This window comes from Odocoileus virginianus, chromosome 17 (assembly GCF_023699985.2).
Source record: "Odocoileus virginianus isolate 20LAN1187 ecotype Illinois chromosome 17, Ovbor_1.2, whole genome shotgun sequence".
Classification (NCBI taxonomy): domain Eukaryota; kingdom Metazoa; phylum Chordata; class Mammalia; order Artiodactyla; family Cervidae; genus Odocoileus; species Odocoileus virginianus.
In genome coordinates, this window is record NC_069690.1 from 35,141,212 (window position 1) to 35,160,631 (window position 19,420).

The 19,420-nt window shown below is 40.3% G+C and overlaps 1 protein-coding gene across 4 annotated transcripts in view; it reads right to left on the reverse strand.

Moving 5' to 3' along the window:
• The window catches only part of KAT7 (lysine acetyltransferase 7), a 33,193-nt gene extending 19,290 nt beyond the window's left edge, over positions 1-13,903 (reverse strand). For 2 of the 4 annotated variants that reach the window (XM_020871262.2, XM_020871260.2), the window contains exons 1-5: positions 13,726-13,903; positions 10,858-11,005; positions 6,450-6,626; positions 5,095-5,334; positions 772-854 (exon numbers count right to left, since the gene is read on the reverse strand). In XM_020871262.2, the coding sequence (XP_020726921.1) occupies positions 772-854; positions 5,095-5,334; positions 6,450-6,626; positions 10,858-11,005; positions 13,726-13,740 (663 nt within the window). In that variant the 5' untranslated portion in view covers positions 13,741-13,903. Of the gene's footprint in view, positions 1-771; positions 855-5,094; positions 5,335-6,449; positions 6,627-10,857; positions 11,006-12,808; positions 12,902-13,725 lie in introns of those variants that run through there. The other 2 variants (XM_020871261.2, XM_020871258.2) reach the window with 2 other exon arrangements.
• Positions 13,904-19,420: the final 5,517 nt, after the last annotated feature.

Below are 19,420 nucleotides of genomic sequence, written 5' to 3' on the forward strand. Positions count from 1 at the left end.
AATAAACCTGTTATACTGGCCTTTTTAGCAAAATAATCACCACAAAAGCAACAATTAATACTTTGGTCTAACCAACCTGGATACCCTATCCAAATACTACCTGAGCAATGTGTTTAATTAATAACATTTTCAATTTGTTTGCCCGTAATTCGTTTTTTGATTCCTCCTTGGTAGCAACAATCCAGACAGAAACAACAAAATAGGGTCTTAGGTTCTACTCTTAAATCCATTATTTCAAATTCCAAAAGTTATTTAGAACTGTATTTTTCAAGACTGTAAGATAAGAATTAGCCAAGAGTAGGTATGACTGAGAGTAACAAAAAGGAAAAGTATTCCATAGAAGTAGACAAAGAGGAAGAGAATTTAGAAAAACCTTTAAAAAGTAAAATATCTTCATAGATTTACAAGAGAAACTAATGCATAAATACTGAGATCATATATTTATGCAAATCATTCCTTAATGGAAAAGGTTCCTAGCAATCTTTCAAGAAAATTTTCAACAGAAAATATCGATGCAGTTAGAGGGTGATGTTCCAAATATTCCATAGATAATCCCTTTGTTAATCTCTCTCAAAGCACGCAGACAATAATTCTTTTATTAGTCTGTTTTCCTTTTTTTAATCACAGCTGTTTCATAATTTTCCTCCACTAGTATATAAGAACAAGGACCCTGCCCATCTTGTTCACACTGTATCCCCACTGTTTAGCCAAGTGCCTGGCAAATGGTAAGCACTCAATAAGTATATGGTGAATAAATAACAATATAATTACCTTGCATTCATCAGCTGAGAGGTTATGATAGAGAGGGCATCCTGATATGGAGAAATGTCTCTCATGTTTTCCTGTAAGGTGTCCTGTTAAAAGAGGAAAAAACTTAACCTCAAGATGAAAGATCTAAGCTTGGAAAGTAATAGTTTTCACTAAAATAAACCCTTTTTTATGATATCATTTTTATCAAGTATATGTCTGATTACAGAATAAATCCACCAAAGGTAAGGGTTATAACTTGCATCCACAATAAATTCTTTTCTTCTACAGGTTGGACCTAACCACCTCTGAACATATTTGCATATATTCAATATAAATTGTAGTTCCTTCTTTTCTGATCATCATATTTCTCAAATTCCAAAACGTCAGAAACCCATAAATTTACTTAAAAGGCACAAAGTTATACGCAAGAATATTTTCTTTTGGTAGAATTTAACTTTCCTATGCTAAATTAATCAAGTCATGTGTATAATAAGTGTACTTTCTATTGTGCAAAATGTTATCCAATCTATACTGAACTTCTTACAATAATCAAAAGAAATTTATGCAAAATGGAGACGGAAGTGGTCTTTTCTATCATACGAGGAAATATACTTTGGTAATTTTGGACCAGATTAAATATATTCATTTTGTGTGGAGGGGTGGCTGATTTTGTTTAAAGATTTAGGCTTCTTTTATAATCAAACTTTTATATTATTACTATTTTGTTTTTAAAATACATAATCAAACTTTTAAACAGGCAGTTTGTGCAAGGGAAAGAAGGAAAAATATTAGAAAAGACAATACAGAAAGCTCTTTTTTTTCTAAAGGGCTATTTATTTTTCTATTTTTCACATAGTTTGTGAAAATACACAGGTAATTAATTATTTCATTTTTATATCTCTTCAATCAAAACATTCATCAAACATCTAAGACTGAGACAGATGGTGAGACAATGCTAATGAGATAAATTAGCTAAGTTAAACTGCAAATCTACAAAAATCTTTCTTTCACGGAAAAAATACATTTAATTTGTAGTAAAGGAGACATTTAAAAGAGATTTAAAAATTATACAAGATTTACAGAGTAAGCTTTAAAGGGTAGCAACAGGCAATTCCCTGGTGGTCCAGTGGTTAGGACTCTGCATGCTCACTGCCAAGGGCCCAGGTTTGATCCCTGGTTGGGGAACTAAAATCCCACAAGCTAGGCAGAGCAGCCAAAAAATATATAAATAAACAAATAAAAGGCAAAAACAGTGCAAGTATTGCGAGAGAGGAGAATTAATACAGGGCTTTACAGGTGGCACTAGTGGCAAAGAATCTACCTGCCAATGCAGGAGATGTAAGAGACGTGGGTTTGATCCCCAGGTCAGGAAGATCTCCTGGGGGAGGAAATGGCAACCTATTCCAATACTCTTGCTTGGAAAAATCCCACAGACAGAGAAGCCTAGCAGGCTACAGTCCATGAGGTCGTAAAGAGTTAGACATGACTGAGCACACATACACAAGAACAAGAGTTAATATAATGACATGCACACTGCCATTTCTCCAAGACTATATTATTAAAAATCCTGCCTGCCAATCCAGGAGATGTAAGAGAGACACAGGTTCAATCCCTAGGTCAGGAAGATCTCCTGGAGAAGGAAACAGCAACACACTCCAGTATTCTTGCCTGGAGAATCCCATGGACAGAGGGGCCTGGCGATCTACAGTCCATAGGATCGCACAGAGTTGGACACAACTGAAGCAACTTAGCACAGCACAGCACATATTATTAAAAATGCAACCTTAGAGATCCACACATTTATCTTAGACATCAAAAACGATCCTCACTGATCAAACACTATGTACAAAAGGTAAAGTATCATGGCTCTAGCAAGCCTTTTAGATATTATGCATCTATCTGTAACTTCTGAATAAATTATTCAAGTTTGTTTTATAATATGTAAACTAAAACCAATCTGCTTATATTAAAAGTTTATAAATGATAGCTGTTCTATTAACCTAGCAATTCCACTGCTATGAATTCATCCAACAGATTTCTAGAAAGACACCAAAATATTATACATACATACAAGGCTATCAATTAGAGTACTGTTCTAAACAGCTTTAAAAAGAAGCTAAAAAGTGAGAAACAACATAAATATCTATCAATACAGGACAATTCAAGTAATTTCTAAACTTTCAAATACAATGGAATTCTCTATATCCTTTAAACAAGAGGGACCTCTGAGTGCCAACAATGTAAAATATCTAAGATGTCAAACCAACCATTGTTTATATTTTTTATAAATAATAACATAGAAAGAAATATATGTACACATATACATGTGTTATGTATGTATAAAAACTTACTAGAAGTATTCATACACAACTACCAACAGTAGTTTTTATATCTAGGATATATTCTGGGGATATGAGTAAAGGAGAACTTTTACTTAGCACTCAAGCCCTCCTATAGGGTTTTAATTTTTCAAAAGCACATCATACTTTCATACCAAAATTGCCACAAAAAAAAAAAAAAAAAACCCCACTCCCAAGCCTAATGACATTGTTTTGGCTAAGACGAGGAGTGGAACAGGATCAAGAATCACTGCAGAAGCTCAAGTTCATACTTTTCAAGCTTCGCCAGACATTAAAACCCAAAGTCAAAGTAAACTTTCCTATGATACAAAAGATTTATATTTACCCTCTGGTCTACCACATTAAGAGTACTGAGTTCAGGGCATAAATAACACATAAATCAGACCCCTACTCTAACCTCATCTCCTCCTCCCCACTCTGGTCTATCTGCCCAGGCATACTGGCCCCTAAAGCATTCCTTAAAGTGGCTAAGCACTCTCCTGCCCCAGACCCTGTCCACTAGCTGCTCCCTCTGCCCATAATGTTTATCTCCCATAGATTCAAATAGTTCACTCTCACTTATTTCATGTTTCTGCTCAAATATCAGCATATCAGAGTGGCTTTCCCTACACAGGCACGCTTGTGTGTAGGTGCAGTACCCTACCCCTCACAGTACACATCTCTAGCGGATTATGTATTATACATCTGTTTGTCTCCCCCAGTTAGATCATAAGCTACAAGATGCAGGGAATTTGACATGTTCACAACTCCACCCCCAGAATTTAAAACAGTGCCTGGCACAGGAAAACATTCAGTAAGCACTGAATGACTGATTAAACATTGTACATAAAACAAATGGAACAATTTAAGGATGCATGGACAGCAACAAGCAGAGTTGAAAATTCCTCATCTTGCTGTGTGGCAAGGAGATCCTCTTAAAGTATATTAGCTATCTCTTGCATTAGTATTTGTACAATACTATTCTTAGTTTTTCATTATTTATTTCAAGGAAATTGACTTAGGCCTAAAACAGCTACCCCAAGTAACAACTGGTACAGCATTCAGGGGAACTCTGTTCTAGTTATGCATTTGATGGGTTGAAATTACCTAAGAAACTGCTGCTAAGACCAAGAAAGGATCCAAATACTAGGGAAAACATACTAATAGTCTGCAAAGCAGCAACTTTCTCTGTTCTGCCATTTTTCTGAACCTGGAGGCCACATTCAAAGGTTAAATAGGTAGAGAAAGAGGTCCACTGTCTCTCAATCAGCACCTTCCAACTCTAGACAAAAGTTAAGACCAACATCTGCACCGAAGCTCACTTAAAGAACACAGCTAAAATTTTTAGTATATGTGCTGCCGAAGCAAGCACAGAACACACCTAAAATTTGTAAAACATTACTAGAATCCCTCAGTAAGGAGAAAAAATAACTCTTAAGGAAACATCTATCTGAGAAGAAATATTTATCTAGTTTATACTTCCTAAGCATACAAAGCCAAAAAACCTAAAGCTACTAAAGTCACAAAAGGTCAGGGTCTCATCTATACTCCTCACCTTCAGTGCCTCTTGACCAAAAAAACTGTTTTTCTCATTTCCTTAATAGCTATGGCCATATAACCGTTATTTATTCACCTTACACTCTATTATTAGTCCTCAGTATGCTTGAACTATGCACCATACAATCAAGTATTTGGAGATAACTGACATTCTGTTTTGTTTTTGTTGGAAAAATGAAAGAATTTTTCACTGGGAAAAGTTCTCAATAAACTGAACGGTGCATCATAGTTAATTTCCTTGTAACCAAATCTGTTACTATGGACAATAAGCCAAGAAGCAGGAATGCTTTTATCCAAGTGAACAATTCAGGGTTATTCTAAGCAGTGGTCACTGAAGACCCTAAGAAGCTAAGTCGCAATGGAACACTAAACATTTCTGGGTGACCCTAATTGCAGAGAGAGACAGAACCACACAAGCCATGGCGCCATGAGGTGGGGGCACACTCACCTAGGGAGTTACAGCCTGGTGTAGGGCACTTCATGTTGAAATTGTAGCTTTCGTGGAAGCGGCGGCGCTTGGGGCGGTGGGAGAGATCACTGCCGGAGTCCTTCAGGGACATGTCCTTGGCAACGCTCTCATCGTGAGACACGTTGGGGCTGGAGATGTCTATGTCGGATTCAGAGGAAGGGGCATTTCCAGTTGGCGTTCGAGGTGGGGACTCATCATGATCAGCTGTATTTTTAGTTTCTAAAGTAAAACAATTGGTAGAACTCATGAATGAAGTTTATTTTACTTAGAGGATTGTAATATTCAGAAGAGTTTATAGGCTTCCCAAGATCCTCTTCCTGTGATTTAACCAGTAACTTTTGTCATTTATCTGCCATAAAACTAAATGGAAAATGAAGAACTAATAACAGCACTTCCCTTGTGCAACTTTAAATTCTGACTAAAATTCCATTTGAGGTTTACATGATACATTTCACTTATTTGTGCTTCTCCCAAGCCCCAAATCATGAATAATCAAACCTGGATGGAAATAATTTTTAAAAAACATTATCATCCTACTCTTCTGATGGGAGATACATAGGATAGAACATAAATGAAAATGATTCTTTCTGGATGACACTGAACATACCTGGTGTGAGTGTGAAAGGACTTGACTAACTCTGAATCAGGTGTTGCAAATCAAATGCCTATTAGTGCTGAGCAAGGCCAAATCAAGAGCCGATTGTCTCTCTCAAAAGGATAACTACCATTCAGTTCCAGTCAATTATGTGGTGAATGGCCACCTAATGTTCCCAGAGCTTTCCATTTTTTAAAAGAAACTAGTAACTCATGTTTCTACATAGAATCTTTGTTTTTTCAAATACTGGTCACTTTTTTTAAAGAAAGTAAATATGATGCCATCAAACCAACAGACCACATTGGCAGGCTAGAAATTCAGCAGTCCATAGTCTTTGCTCTAAGGCCTCTGATTTGGCCTGGTGAATCACAGCCTCAATAGCTTACCATTCATTCCGCATTACTGACAGTCATTCCTCCTCAGAACTTCAGAGATAAATGGACCCATAAGCACGACTACAAGAAAAACTGCTTTAAGCCTTCCTCATCTGTGGGTAAGAGGTCATCAATTTCTTTTGCCTAATGTAAGCCAGATCAAATATACTCCAGCTACTCTGGACCTCAAGAGTAGCAGAGTATCAAACTGTCCTCGGAAAGAGGTAAGAAAGGAATCAGACAAACACCAATCACCTAGCTGAATTTTGTACTGGGCATCTATCTGCAGTGGCTCCAAGCCTCTTGTAGGAGGAAACTGATTAGATCCTCTCTGTAATGAGTCCAAACCACCCATACCCACTCACCTCTATCTGAGAAGTCAACCACTTGTTCAGTTTCTGAGCCAGATGAACGAGTCTGCCGAAGTGGGTATTTTTTCGGAGTCACTGGAGTAGGCTGCTGCTGACTACGGGTCACTCTCCTGGTAGAATATGCAGGCTCCTCAGTGCCAAAAGACTGCAAATTTCGAACAGGACTGGAATCTGATCCAGATTTTAAAAATAATAAAACAATTAAAGAAAAAAGAAAGAAATCTGTTTTATATTCCATTAGTGTGACTTATTAGCATGTAGGTTCTCCTAAATATAACCAACATAGAGACAGTAGACAGGTGCAGTACAGCACAGAATTAATGGCTTAGGCACTGGAATAAAGACTGAATGTAATTCAATTCCACTTCATCACACTAACTAGCTGGGCATACTGGGCAAGTTAATCTCTCCAAGCCTATTTCCTGATCTATAAAAAAAGGGGGAAAATACTAGTACCACATTCTTCACACATTTGCTGTGAGAAATAAGTGAAATAACTCATATAAGGGACTTAGGATTCTTAGATATCCAAATGTAGTGCTTTATAAATATTAGCTACATGCTCTTTCTTCCTTTACTCTAACCCACCAGAAAAGAGACACTCTACTGCTAAAGATATAACAATATGCAAATATTTCCTTTCATTAAGGACCTTTTTTTCTTCTTGATTACCCTGACACTCTAAAGCAAAATAATACTAGATTCATAAAGGGTAAGGCAGGGATACAACCTTAAAACTTTTTGGATGCAGAAATCTATTCCAAAGCAGCCAATAGTTCTTTTACATCTCCAATCTCAAGACACTTACAGGAATAAAAGCAATTCAGAGCTAAAATTAAAGTATTTTAAACAACAAAAGATCCTAATATGTAAACCTTATGGATTCTTCAAAGAAAACTGAAATTCTCAAACTCTTGTGTAGAAGTTGGCACACAGCTCGGTTTTCAGCTTGCATTATCTCCAAGGGGCTCCATTTACAATGTAGTCAACATTTCGTTTTAGAAAGGGCCATCTAACACGAATCATACTGTGAATGGTGTCCCCAGGAGTTGTGTAACTTACTGGTGATAAAGTGTAACTAGAAAGAGACCAAGGGCTCAGGTATTAGGTTGGTGCAAAAGTAATTGTCGTTTTGCATTGCTGAACTTTGCTGTTTGATATTGGAATACATTCTTAAATAAATGTGGTTATGTTATACACCATTTTAATGTGCATTTCTTGCTTTATTTTTTTTGCTAATGACTTATTACTTGCTGTTTATTTTTAGACTATAGAAATTATGTTAGACAAAAAGCAAATTCAAGCAATTTTTTTACCTAAGCTCAAAATCGGTTATAAAGCAGCAGAGACAATTTGCACATCAATAATGCACTTGGCCCAGGAACTGCTAATGAACATACAGTGCAGTGGTGGTTCACACAATTTTGCAAAGGAAGACAAGAGCCTTCAAGATGAGGAATGCAATGGTTGGCCATCAGAAGGTGACAGCAACCAACAGAGAGCAATCTTCAAAGCTGATCCTCTTACGAATACATGAGAAATTGCTCAAGAACTCAACACTGACTATTCTATGGTCATTTGGCATTTGAAGCAAATTGGAAACGTGAAAAAGTTTGGTAAGTAGGTGCCTTATGAGCTGACCAAAAATTTTAAAAACTGTCATTTTGAAGTGTTGTCTTCTCTATGCAACAAGGAACCATTTCTTGATTGGATTATGACCTTCGACTTGTCGACAAAAAGTGGATTTTATACGACAACCAGCGACCAACCAGGTTAGTGGTTGGACCGAGAAGAAGCTCCAAAGCACTTTCCAAAGCCAAACTTGCATCAAAAAAAAGGTCATGGTCACTGTTTGGTGGCCTGTTGCAGATGTCTGATCCACTACAGCTTTCTGAGTCTTGGTGAAACCATTACATCTGAGAAGTATGCTCAGCAAATCGATGAGATGCACTGAAAAATGCAACACCTGCAACCAATATTGGTCAACAGACTTCTTCTCTATTACAATGCTTGATCACATGTCATACAACCAAGGCTTCAAAAGTTGAACAAACTGGGCTACAAAGTTTTAATTCATCCACCACATTCATCTGACCTCTCACTAACCGACTACCACTTCTTCAAGCATTTCGACAACTTTCTGCAGGGAAAATGCTTCCACAATCAGCAGGAGGCAGAAAGTGCTTTCCAAGAGTTCACTGAATTCTAAAGCATGGATTTTTACACTACACATATAAACAAATTTATTTCTTGTTTGCAATAATGTGTTGACTGTAATGGTTCCTATTTTGATGAATAAAGGTGTGTTTGAGCTCAGTTATAAAGATTTAAAATTCACAGTCTGAAACCGCAATTACTTTTGCACCAACCTAGTAGTAGATCACACTTCAAAACGATCCTTTTTTTCATTTGTGGTCAGCTCATGAGGCACTCACTTATTAAGCTTTTTCACCTTTCCAATATGCTTCAAATGCCAAACTATTGTAGAACAAGCCACACTGAGTTCTTGGTTAACTTCTTGTGTAGTTGTAAGAGGATCAGCTTCTATGATTGCTCTCAATTGGTCTCTGTCACCTTCTAATGGCTGGCCACTGCGCTCCTCATCTTGAAGGCCTTTGCAAAACTTCTTGAACTACTACTGCACTGAACGTTCATTAGCAGTTCCTGGGCCAAACGTGTTGCTGATGTTGCAAACTGTCTCTGCTGCTTTATGACCCATTTTGAATTTGAACAAGAAAATCGCTCAAATCTGCTTTTTGTCTAACATCATTTCCACAGTCTAAAATACATATAAAAATAAACAATAACTCATTAGCAAAAACAATAAAGCAAGAATTGCACATTGAAATGATGTGTAAGAGAACCACTTTTATTTAAGAATGTATTCAAGTATCAAATGGCAAAATTCGACAATGCAAAACTGCAATTACTTTTGCACCAACCTAATAATTCCTAGCTATTTTGAATATTTACATCTGTCAGCTATCCAGTGCATGGCCAATTACACTTTCTAAGATCACTTATGCACAATCACTTAGGCATACCCTCTGCCTGTAATACCACTTTTCCATTTTCAACTTGTAAATTCCTAATAGATCCTTTAAGATTTCCACCTCTGGACTTCCTCAGTACTCCATGCCAACCTCTCTCAGAGCCCACTCCACAATACATTATCATACCAGTTTACATCCTGCACTACACTGTAAGTTCCTTGAGGGTAAGAAGTGTGATTTTTCTATCACGGTATTCCAGAAGATAGCATAGTACCTCAATTACAATAGCCATTTATCAATATTCCCACTGTACCAAAAGATAAAAACTTAAAGTTGAGAAATCAAGAGACATCTATACTTCAGCTCAAATATTAGATTCAAAAATAAAGAACAGTTGCTACAAGAGAATGTTCCCACCTTCTTGCTTGAAAAAATAGATGTTTTTCTTTTATTCTGCAACATGTTCATATAACAATTAACCAAATAAATACTATTTAAGTGCTCAAAGTATTTTACATTTTCCTTAACTTACCATTCCTCTTAATTGATCATTGGCTTTCTGTATTAATTACAACTTTCTGTCTTCCCCATAGAATCCCAGAGCAGAGCCAGGAGGGTCAGGGATACCCTCCAAATCCAAGCCCAGATGGCCAACTGCACTACAGAACCTTCCAACACCAAGATTCCTCATTCTTTACTACCAAAGCAAAATTCTGGGTATTTACAATTGACAGCTGGTCAACTGTTTCTATTTATTAACTGTATCTGACTATATTGTATAATTAAACATGGTTTTAGAAGTACTGGGGCTTTTTTGTGGCTCATCTGGTAAAGAATCTGCCTACAATGCGGGAGACCTGGGTTTGATCCCTGGGTTGATCAAAGAAGATCAACCTGTAAGATCCCCTGGAGAAGTGAGAGGCTATCCACTCCACTATTCTGGCCTGGAGAATTCCATGGACTGTGTAGTCCATGGGGTCACAAAGAGTCTGACACGACTGAGCAACTTTCACCTCACTTCACTTAGAAGTACTGGGCCTCCTACAATAACAAGTTCTTCAAGAGACCACTTTAAGTCCCTAGGCCTAAACCGCTTTTAGGAAGTGAAAAGATAATACTCTCATTTTACTGACTGGAAAACTGTAATCTATAAAAAATTAAATGACTCAGGACATTCATGTGTCACACATCTATTAAACCAGACACAGTTCTTTTGGGTCTACAAATTAAACAGTTCCACAAATGGAACCATTTTTAAACACATGAAACTTCACAGTCATTTATTCTGCATTTTACCAGATTCTGTCATCAATATTCAGACAAGGGACCAGTTTCCACATTAACCAGCACAATAATATGACGTGCAACAAGCTGTGAGGTGTGATCATGAAAAAGGAAGCTGCCTTTACCTTGGGAACTCTGGCTTAGCCGGGCTGAAGAGCGGGTGACTCGGGCAGATCGCCGGGATGTGCCATCACTTTCTGAACTATCTGTGTGCTCCAGATCTGTAGAAAAATCGGAATCTTCGGTTCCATCTGAACTACTCCCTGCATTCCTCTGTAACACCATAGATTCAGACATTAGGACAGAAACATTTACTCTGTGGGTTTGAATTAACACTGGAAATAAAACAGACTGTGATGCAGTCTTGGTGTTTGAACACCAAGTTCAAACCTTCCTTTTATTTATTTAAATGGAACTGACAAATAATGCACCTTTATTAAATAAATACAGGAGAAGAATTCTTACTGTATTATTATAATTCCAAAACAAGTTCATTAAGTCAGTACCACAAACTTTAATATTTTACTCAAAACAGTCTGGTTGACATTAAACATGTACTTACAGTAAGTCAAGGGTAATGAGAAATATGTTAGTACTAGACTCCATTGAACTTTAGAGTAGCATTTGTTCAAAGTCTCCATGAACAGCTATTACATTTTTTAAAACCACACACTAATTCAAAATGTCATGGTCCTAACAGAACTTAGGGAGAAAGACAATAACATTCTTCTTTCTTATGTTATCTACTTCTAAAGTTTCTCCACTTGAATGCCAAAGTGCTTTAAGAAAGGGGGGAAGGCAGTGACTTGCACATGAAGACTTATAGGTAAGCATAAACAGAAGGTTGGAGAAGGCAACGGCAACCCACTCCGGTACTCTTGCCCGGAAAATCCCATGGACGGAGAAGCCTGGCAGGCTGCAGTCCATGGGGTCACTAAGAGTGGGACACGACTGAGCGACTTCACTTTCACTTTTCACTTTCATGCATTGGAGAAGGAAATGGCAACCCACTCCAGTGTTCTTGCCTGGAGAATCCCAGGGACGGGGAACCTGGTGGGCTGCCGTCTATGGGATCTGCACAGAGTCGGACACGACTGAAGCGACTTAGCAGCAACAGCAGCAGCAAACAGAAGGTTTTTAAAGATCACCTTTTCGATTAATAATTATTTACCAATTGTTAGCCTTCCAAGGCATGATTAGCCACAGAGATAACTTTTACCAACTGCGCTAATAAAAGTGTTAACTTTTATTAACACTGTACCTTTTACTAAACCAGAAAGAGAAATATATTTGCTAAAAAAATAAAAAAACAAAACAAAAACACTAAAGCTTCAAATTATTGATATCAGTTCTTTATTCAAAATCCTAAGCAACAGTTGCATTTAGAATTCATAATCTTTTAGATTTTTAGAAAGGGAAAAATTTGCATACATGCTACAAATAATACCCTTTCTGCAGCAAAATTTATAGACAATCACACTAAATTAGACACACAAAAACTGTAAATCGCCTCAGGACAGTTTAGGACAGGTTTTGCCACCAAATAAGCTACAAAAATTGTACATTTTCACAAGTGTTCTCTGTATTTGGGAACTGCAGAAAGAGAACTGTGGGCACCAGTACTATTCTTGCATTTGGTGAACCTTAACATAAATGCCACCTATCAATGTACATCACTGTAGGAGACATTAAAAAGTGTACCCGAATGCCTCTGGGAAGAGAAATATTTCTGCAGAAATGAACAAAAATACAATCAACTTTCCAAATATTCCAAGGCTAATCTGCCCAGATACTGAGTGGAGGCTCCAGAGACAGCCACAGCAAATTGACAGAATAAAAGGGGAGTCTTAAAAGTCATCCAGTCCAATTACTCAGATATTGAATCCCTGATTATCTCTGACCATCACCTTCCTGGTTTGATCATGGAATTGAGTTCTTTTCTCCCGGCTTTTACTAATCTACTTCCCATCTTACTCCATAGCAGACTTAATTGCTCTGCTCTCTCACTTTCCTGCCATTAAGCTTTGTCTACTGCGGCCAAGTAGTGAATTTACTAGATCCTTTCAAGTTACTTACGAGTCTGTTTTCCCCATCAGACTCAGATTTCCGTAAGCCAGGGATCATGTCTAATTAATTTCTGAATCCCCAGCAGCCAGCAGGTAGCAAGCAGTCAATAAACATTTGTTGAATTGAATTAGATTTGTTCTAGAGTCCCGGCTCTGCATTGCCTGAGTGGCTTGGGGTACTCCATTAAGCCTGTCTGTTTAGCTGAGAAAAGAAGGGGTCCCTAGGTGATCTTATAAACCCCATCTAATTCTAGGAAGTTTCTGATTTAATGAACTGCATTTTGTAGGCGCTAACTAAGCAGACAAGGAAAAATTACAGCTTAGGAGCAACAGGCCAGAGTGAGATTCCCTTGGGAGTGGGCGCTGGTTCTCTACCACCCAGTTCTCGGCTTTGTTGTATCCCCCGCAGGGAAAGGAAGGATGCTCCAAAACCCCGCCTCTGTGAGCATCATCAGACGGAAGGGAGGGGATTCGAGCCACCCAATCGCGGTCCCGATAAACCGCGCCCCCACAGGACAGACTGGCAGGCCTAGCCAATCAAGAGAAGAGAGATCGTACTCTACGGCCTGTAGGACAGCGATAGAGCCGGGCCCAGACACCGCCCCCACACGCGGGGAGGTGACCGTTGAGCCCAAATGGGCGGTGTCACCAGCCAATCAATATGCTTCTAGACGTTTCAGCGACCAATTAACGAGAAGAACGCCTCCGAGCCAGGCAAGCAGAGGGCGGGAATAGTTGCAACCATAGGCCGAGGCCAGGGTCGGGCCCACATTTTTCTGTTGGGTATGGACAGAAGAGGGTTGCTAAGCTAGGTTCGGGGGAGCGGGAAGTTGGAACGCAACCATTGTGAGGCGTGGCCAAGTGCGTCATGTTTCTCAAACGACTGTCCTTAGAAACCCGCCATCCCTCCCGTCCTGTTCCTCTCACCTTCCTTCGAGGCATTGCCGGCTGCTGCGGCCCGACGGTTATGATTCGGGCAGCGGCGGCAGCAGCAGGAACGGTGGCTCCGGCGGGCTCCGTGGCGGCCTCTGTAGCAGTCCCAATCCTGCGGACGATCCCAAGTGCCTCCTGCTTCTCAGCGTCTAGAGCCTTCTGCGCAGGCGCCGCGGGCTGAGGCGCTTTTTCCTCCACTTCCGGCTGGGGTTTACGTCACTTGACGTTACGGGTCAGAGAGGATCCTGGGAGGTTCGTTCCCCTGGTGAGGCTACTGAGCGCCATTTTGGACTTGGGCAGGAAGTGGCCGTGGTGGTGGAAAGTGGGGCCCCCATGTTTAGTTAGGGGAATGGCACTCTTTGTAGGCGTGGGTAGCCATTCCTGTTTGGGGCAGGAGCCTGACGATTGAAGTTAACGATTCTCATCTTTACCTTGGGCAAAATTTCCCTTCCTGGTCGTTTTAATTTCTGAAGTCGAGGAAGGAAAGCCCCAGAATCCATCAGGTTGCTGAGATTTAACCCCTTCGTCGCCGAATTGGCTAAAGGACGTTTACGTTTATGAGCATAAACTCAAAGTTGGGAAGGGATATTTTGCAGAAGAAACAATTTTAACAGCTATCCTGTGTCCAAATGGTGAAGAATGGGAGCTTGGGAAAGGAACGAAAGGAGCGTCCATCACCGGAAAGTTTCTTGTAGAGGAGACATTGTCCTTGCCCTTTAGCAAACATCAATTACATTAATTCGTTCAGTCGTGAAAGGTGACCGAAACATTCTCCAGACGCTGTAGCTCCAAAGAAGAGCCAGTTTGGCTCTGTGGTGAGCACCCGTCTCCTTACCCTATCCTGTATGGGTGTGAGCACCTTGGGTGGCCCTCAGGATGAGAATGTGTGTGCATCTGTGTGCTCCAGAGCCGCAGAAGCATTGAACTTCATAAGTCCAAGTGACCTCTCGAAATTAAGCTGCTTCAGCCAAGAGTTAGGAGACGGAGGAACAGGAAGGAATATTTTTAGTAAAGCTGGATCTCGGGCACTGATTTTTAAATAATAATGAGGGGGGCCTCGAAAGGAGAAGTTGTGGAAGATGTAAGGCTGCTGCTGCTTTTGCTAAGTCACTTCAGTCGTGTCCGACTCTGTGTGACCCCATAGACGGCAGTCCACCAGGCTCCCCCGTCCCTGGGATTCTCCAGGCAAGAACACTGGAGTGGATTGCCATTTCCTTCTCCAATGTGTGAAAGTGAGAAGTGAAAGTGAAGTCGCTCAGTCATGTCGGACTCTTAGCGACCCCATGGACCGCAGCCTACCAGGCTCCTCCATCCTTGGGATTTTCCAGGCAAGAGTACTGGAGTGGGGTGCCATTGCCTTCTCCGCGATGTAAGGCTAGAAGAGTTTAAAGGCTGGGAAGTGGATAGCAGACGTTGAGGATTTGAGTGAGTGAGTGTAAGTCGCTCAGTCGTGTCCAACTCTGCGAGTCCATGGACTGTTGAATGGGTACCCTTTTCCTTCTCCAGGGGATGTTCCAACTCAGGGATCGAACCCAGGTCTCCCGCATTGCACGCGGATTCTTTACCTGCTGAGCCACAAGGAAGCCCGTTGAGGATTTAGCCTTGCTGAAGAGCCTTGAGAGGACCAAGGCCTTGCCCGGAGCGCCTGGGTGGGAGCCAAGCAGGCTCAGTCATTAATTTAGGATTCTGGACCCCAGTGTCACCTGAGGCTAGCTAAAATGGAGATTTTTTTTCTCCTGGAGCTGAGATTAAGAACAAAGCAGCATCAGGCAAACATTTGATTGATGTGCTAAACAGAGGACTCCGAAGGATTGAAGTTCCAGACGCTTAGCTAAACACTCTCCGTGGAGATATTCTGTATGCTTAATCCCTCAGTCCTGTCTGACTCTTTGCGACCCCATGCACTGCAGCCCGCCAGGCTCCTCTGTCCTTGGGATTCTCCAGGCAGGAATACTGGAGTGGGTTGCCAGGCCCGCCTCCAGGGGATCTTCCCAACCCAGGGATCGAACTCAGGTCTCCCACCTTACAGGCGGATTCTTTACCATCTGAGCCACCAAGGAGATATTCTGGGCTAGTGTTAAGGCAGACAGCTTTTGGTATTTTGTTTTTATTATTTTAGCTTTTAGTCTTTACTATAGATATCTTTGAATAACTTAGTTTGAAGTGTACATTAGATCTTATTTGGAAAGGGCTCCTGTTTATTCTTCTTTTGTATCCCCTTAGGACTTAAGCATTTACTTTCACACTATTACTTTTATTCTGCACTTACTGGTATGTTCCTAAGGTTATTTTTGAGTGTTCTGGCTCCCCAACTGTTGGTAAGGAGCTCTCATGTTAAGAGCATGTCACTTCTTTCATACCATTCTTAAGGTACTCAGTCCATTCTATGCTGTGCTTAGTCACTCAGTCGTGTGTGACTCTGCGATCGCATGGACTGTAGCCCGCCAGGCTCTTCTGTCCATGGCATTTCTCAGGCAATACTGGAGGGGGTTGCCATTTCCTTTTCCTAGGGATATTCCTGACTCAGGGATGGAATCCACATCTTGGCAGACGTGTCCTGCACGGCAGACGGATTCTTTACCACTAGCGCCACCTGTGAAGCCTACAGTAAATTCTTGCTCGTCAATCGTAATGTTTCACAGTCTGAATGTATAGCACTCAAAGATGGTGAAGTATGCCTCCCTGGAAATTAGTATTTTAAGAGTAAAATCTTATCCCGACTAAACTATTCATCATACAAACACCAGCATTACAGATGTTCAATGTTAATCACGTACACTGAATTTTCAAACACTGCAACCAGCACTGAAAGAGTTTACGGTTTCATTTAGACATGGTTCTTGCCCTTGGAAAGTGTACCCTTTAGCAAAAAGATGGAAAAACTAACACCAATGGGATAGAAATGTGACCATAAGAAAAGTACTAAAGATGAAAGTCAAACACCTAGGTATGTTTAGAATGGAGAGGGGGAAATCCTGAAAGCTTTTTCTCTCTTCCTTTCTTTTTTTGAACTACACATAATCTTTACTTTGTTATTTTCATCATGACACAGTTATCACTCAAAGCAGGAACTGATGTTGCTTTCATCAGTTACCTTTTACCAGTTGCCCCCTGCCTGTCCTCATCTGCCAGACTTCACATAGGTAGCTCCACTGTTCCTGTCTTTACTCTTTCATACAGGCTTTTCTTCCTGCCTTGATGCATCGCTCAGCCTTCTTTAATATTTACTTTCTTCAGGTCTTTCCTGATTTATTCTTTCTAAGGTATTAGGGCATAGTGATATATGTTACTTTGCATTTACTGCTTTATAGGTACTTTTTCTTATACAACTTGGTAGATGTGCTGTTTCCCTCACTCTGTGCCTAACAAGCAATAGGAACATAACTCCTACTTATTTTATTCATCAGCTCTTCTAGTGTCCAATACAGGGCTTTGATGTCAGATTTAGATTTGAATTTCAGTTCTGTCACTTTCTGTCTGCATTGCTCTTGGACATGTTATAAAATTTACCTGTGTCTCAGTTTTCTCATCTGTGAAGTGGAGATACGAATAGCCACTTTAAGAGTTGTTATAAAGATTAAAGGAAATGATTGTTATAAAGAGCTTAGCACAATTCCTGATAGAGTAAGTGCTAAATAAATGGCTGTTGTTATTCCTGTCACCCTAGTTATGGCTGTAACATCTTAATGTTTGTGACTATAACTTTATATGGTCTCAGTGGGTTGTTTGCTTTTTTCTATTGAGCTTCACTTAACTCAAAAGATACAGAATGATTACCCAGGCATTATATATTAGGTATTGAGTCAAAGCAAGATAGACAAAACATCATGTTTCCCTAGGTCAGTAAGCTTGTTGTTCCAAAACACAATAGAGCAGTAATGGAAAAACAGAAAAATGAGCAAAATTCCAAAGTGGTACAGAGGAGGAAATGTGGGATTTTATCTGGAAGCTTTAGGAAAGTATGCATAGAGGAGGTGAACATCATAGGACAAATAAGTTTCCCTGCAGACAAGGAGAAGAAGGACTTTCTTACAAAGGGAACAGCATGTGCAAAAAACATAGAGGTGTGGAGCAGCACTGTGTGAGGGAGGCTGAAGGCATGACTAGATTTGGAGTGGTTGACATAAAGAAGAGGCAGGAATGGTGTGGGGGACCATTTAAATGTCCTGCTAAGGAGCCTGGGCCGAAGGTGAGGGGGAATCTCCCAAGATTAGGCATGCACTTTAGAGATCTGTTTCTGGAAGCTGTGAGGGGGACTGATCAGAGTGGCGAGGAGACCAATCAGAATGCTGCCATAATAATAACCTTACCCAGAGTCGAGGGGGAACCAAACAGGGCAAGGGGAGCAGGGATAATCTTCTGTGTGTGTTCTTGTGAATTTTCTCCCTTATATCTGTATCTCCTCTCCTCTGTTTCATTTGAAACTTCCTAAAAGATCCCTCAATCTCCTTTCAGATGTTCCCCTTGCCAGTAAAATGATATATACCATATTTCAAATACAAAGTATAGTTGTCCATTGTTTGTTTCAAAGGCCTAGGAGTTCCTCGAGGTTGGGAGTCTTGCCTGGCTGGCCACATTGTCTCCCGCTTCTTTCTTGCTGGCATCTAAAAGGGCTCGCTAAATGGGATGGCCACTGCCGGCTGTTGGCTCAGTTAGGAAAGACTTGCACAGAACCAGTCGTCCTCTGTCCTCTAAGCCTCTTTCTGACCAGTAGTGGTTAAGGACAGCAGTTTCTTCTGTGTGCATAATAACTGTCCTGTAAGGTGAGGAAGCATGCCTTGACCTTTTAAAGACAACACTAGTGTAGCCAGGCCAGTCTCATAACTTCTGAGTAAAAGTATTGACCTAGTCCCTATCCCTCTGTGAAAATCTCAGAATTTGCTGATGTGACCATAATTCATATTAAAATCTTTTAATTTACAATTGCCTTGAAAATAGAATCAGTGAAAATATGTTTTTTTTTAATTGAAAAAAAAGAGTGAGATCATTCGTGGTTCCTTCTTTCTTACTCTTGCTGGATAAGGCCAGGAACTTCTCTTACCTTCTTGGCCACGTGTTAATTTGGTTCTGGGATCACCGTGTCCACACCCACCTCCAGCCCTGCCCTGGGGGAAGGTATTGGACAGATCCCAGCAAGCTCAGGCACTGTTCCCCGCCTCTGCAGCTGGGGTTATAAATAACCACCAAAACTAAACAGTCAAATAACTATATTTTGAAAATTGCTCAAATTTAAAAAAAAAGATCACTCTGATCCTGATTGAGTAGCAATTTTCCCACTCCAGCCCTTCATCTCCCCCTTTCTTTCACTTATCTCCCTCTCTTCTCTGATCCAAACTCCCTGGGGAAGCCAATCTAAGCACAAAGTCCTCATACAATGAAGACATCTCTTTCCTTATTTGACAGGGCAAAGCCCTCCAGGGCTGTAGTTATAGTTACACAATGTTGTTATAGCAGCAGAGGCCTCAGGGCAACATATGTTCCTGGGTGGTAATTGGGTTTGCTTTAACAGACGGTCTCTCCCTGTTTCTCTATGCCCAAATTCATTTATCAAGAAAACCAGGGAATTGCCATTATGGATGGGCCTTCATTTTTTTTTTTTTAATTGCAGCAAAACCAAATTTTTTTCTATTCCCAGGATGGAATGTATTCAGTGATCATGGGTTGAGACGTTTTAGACTGAAGTTATTTT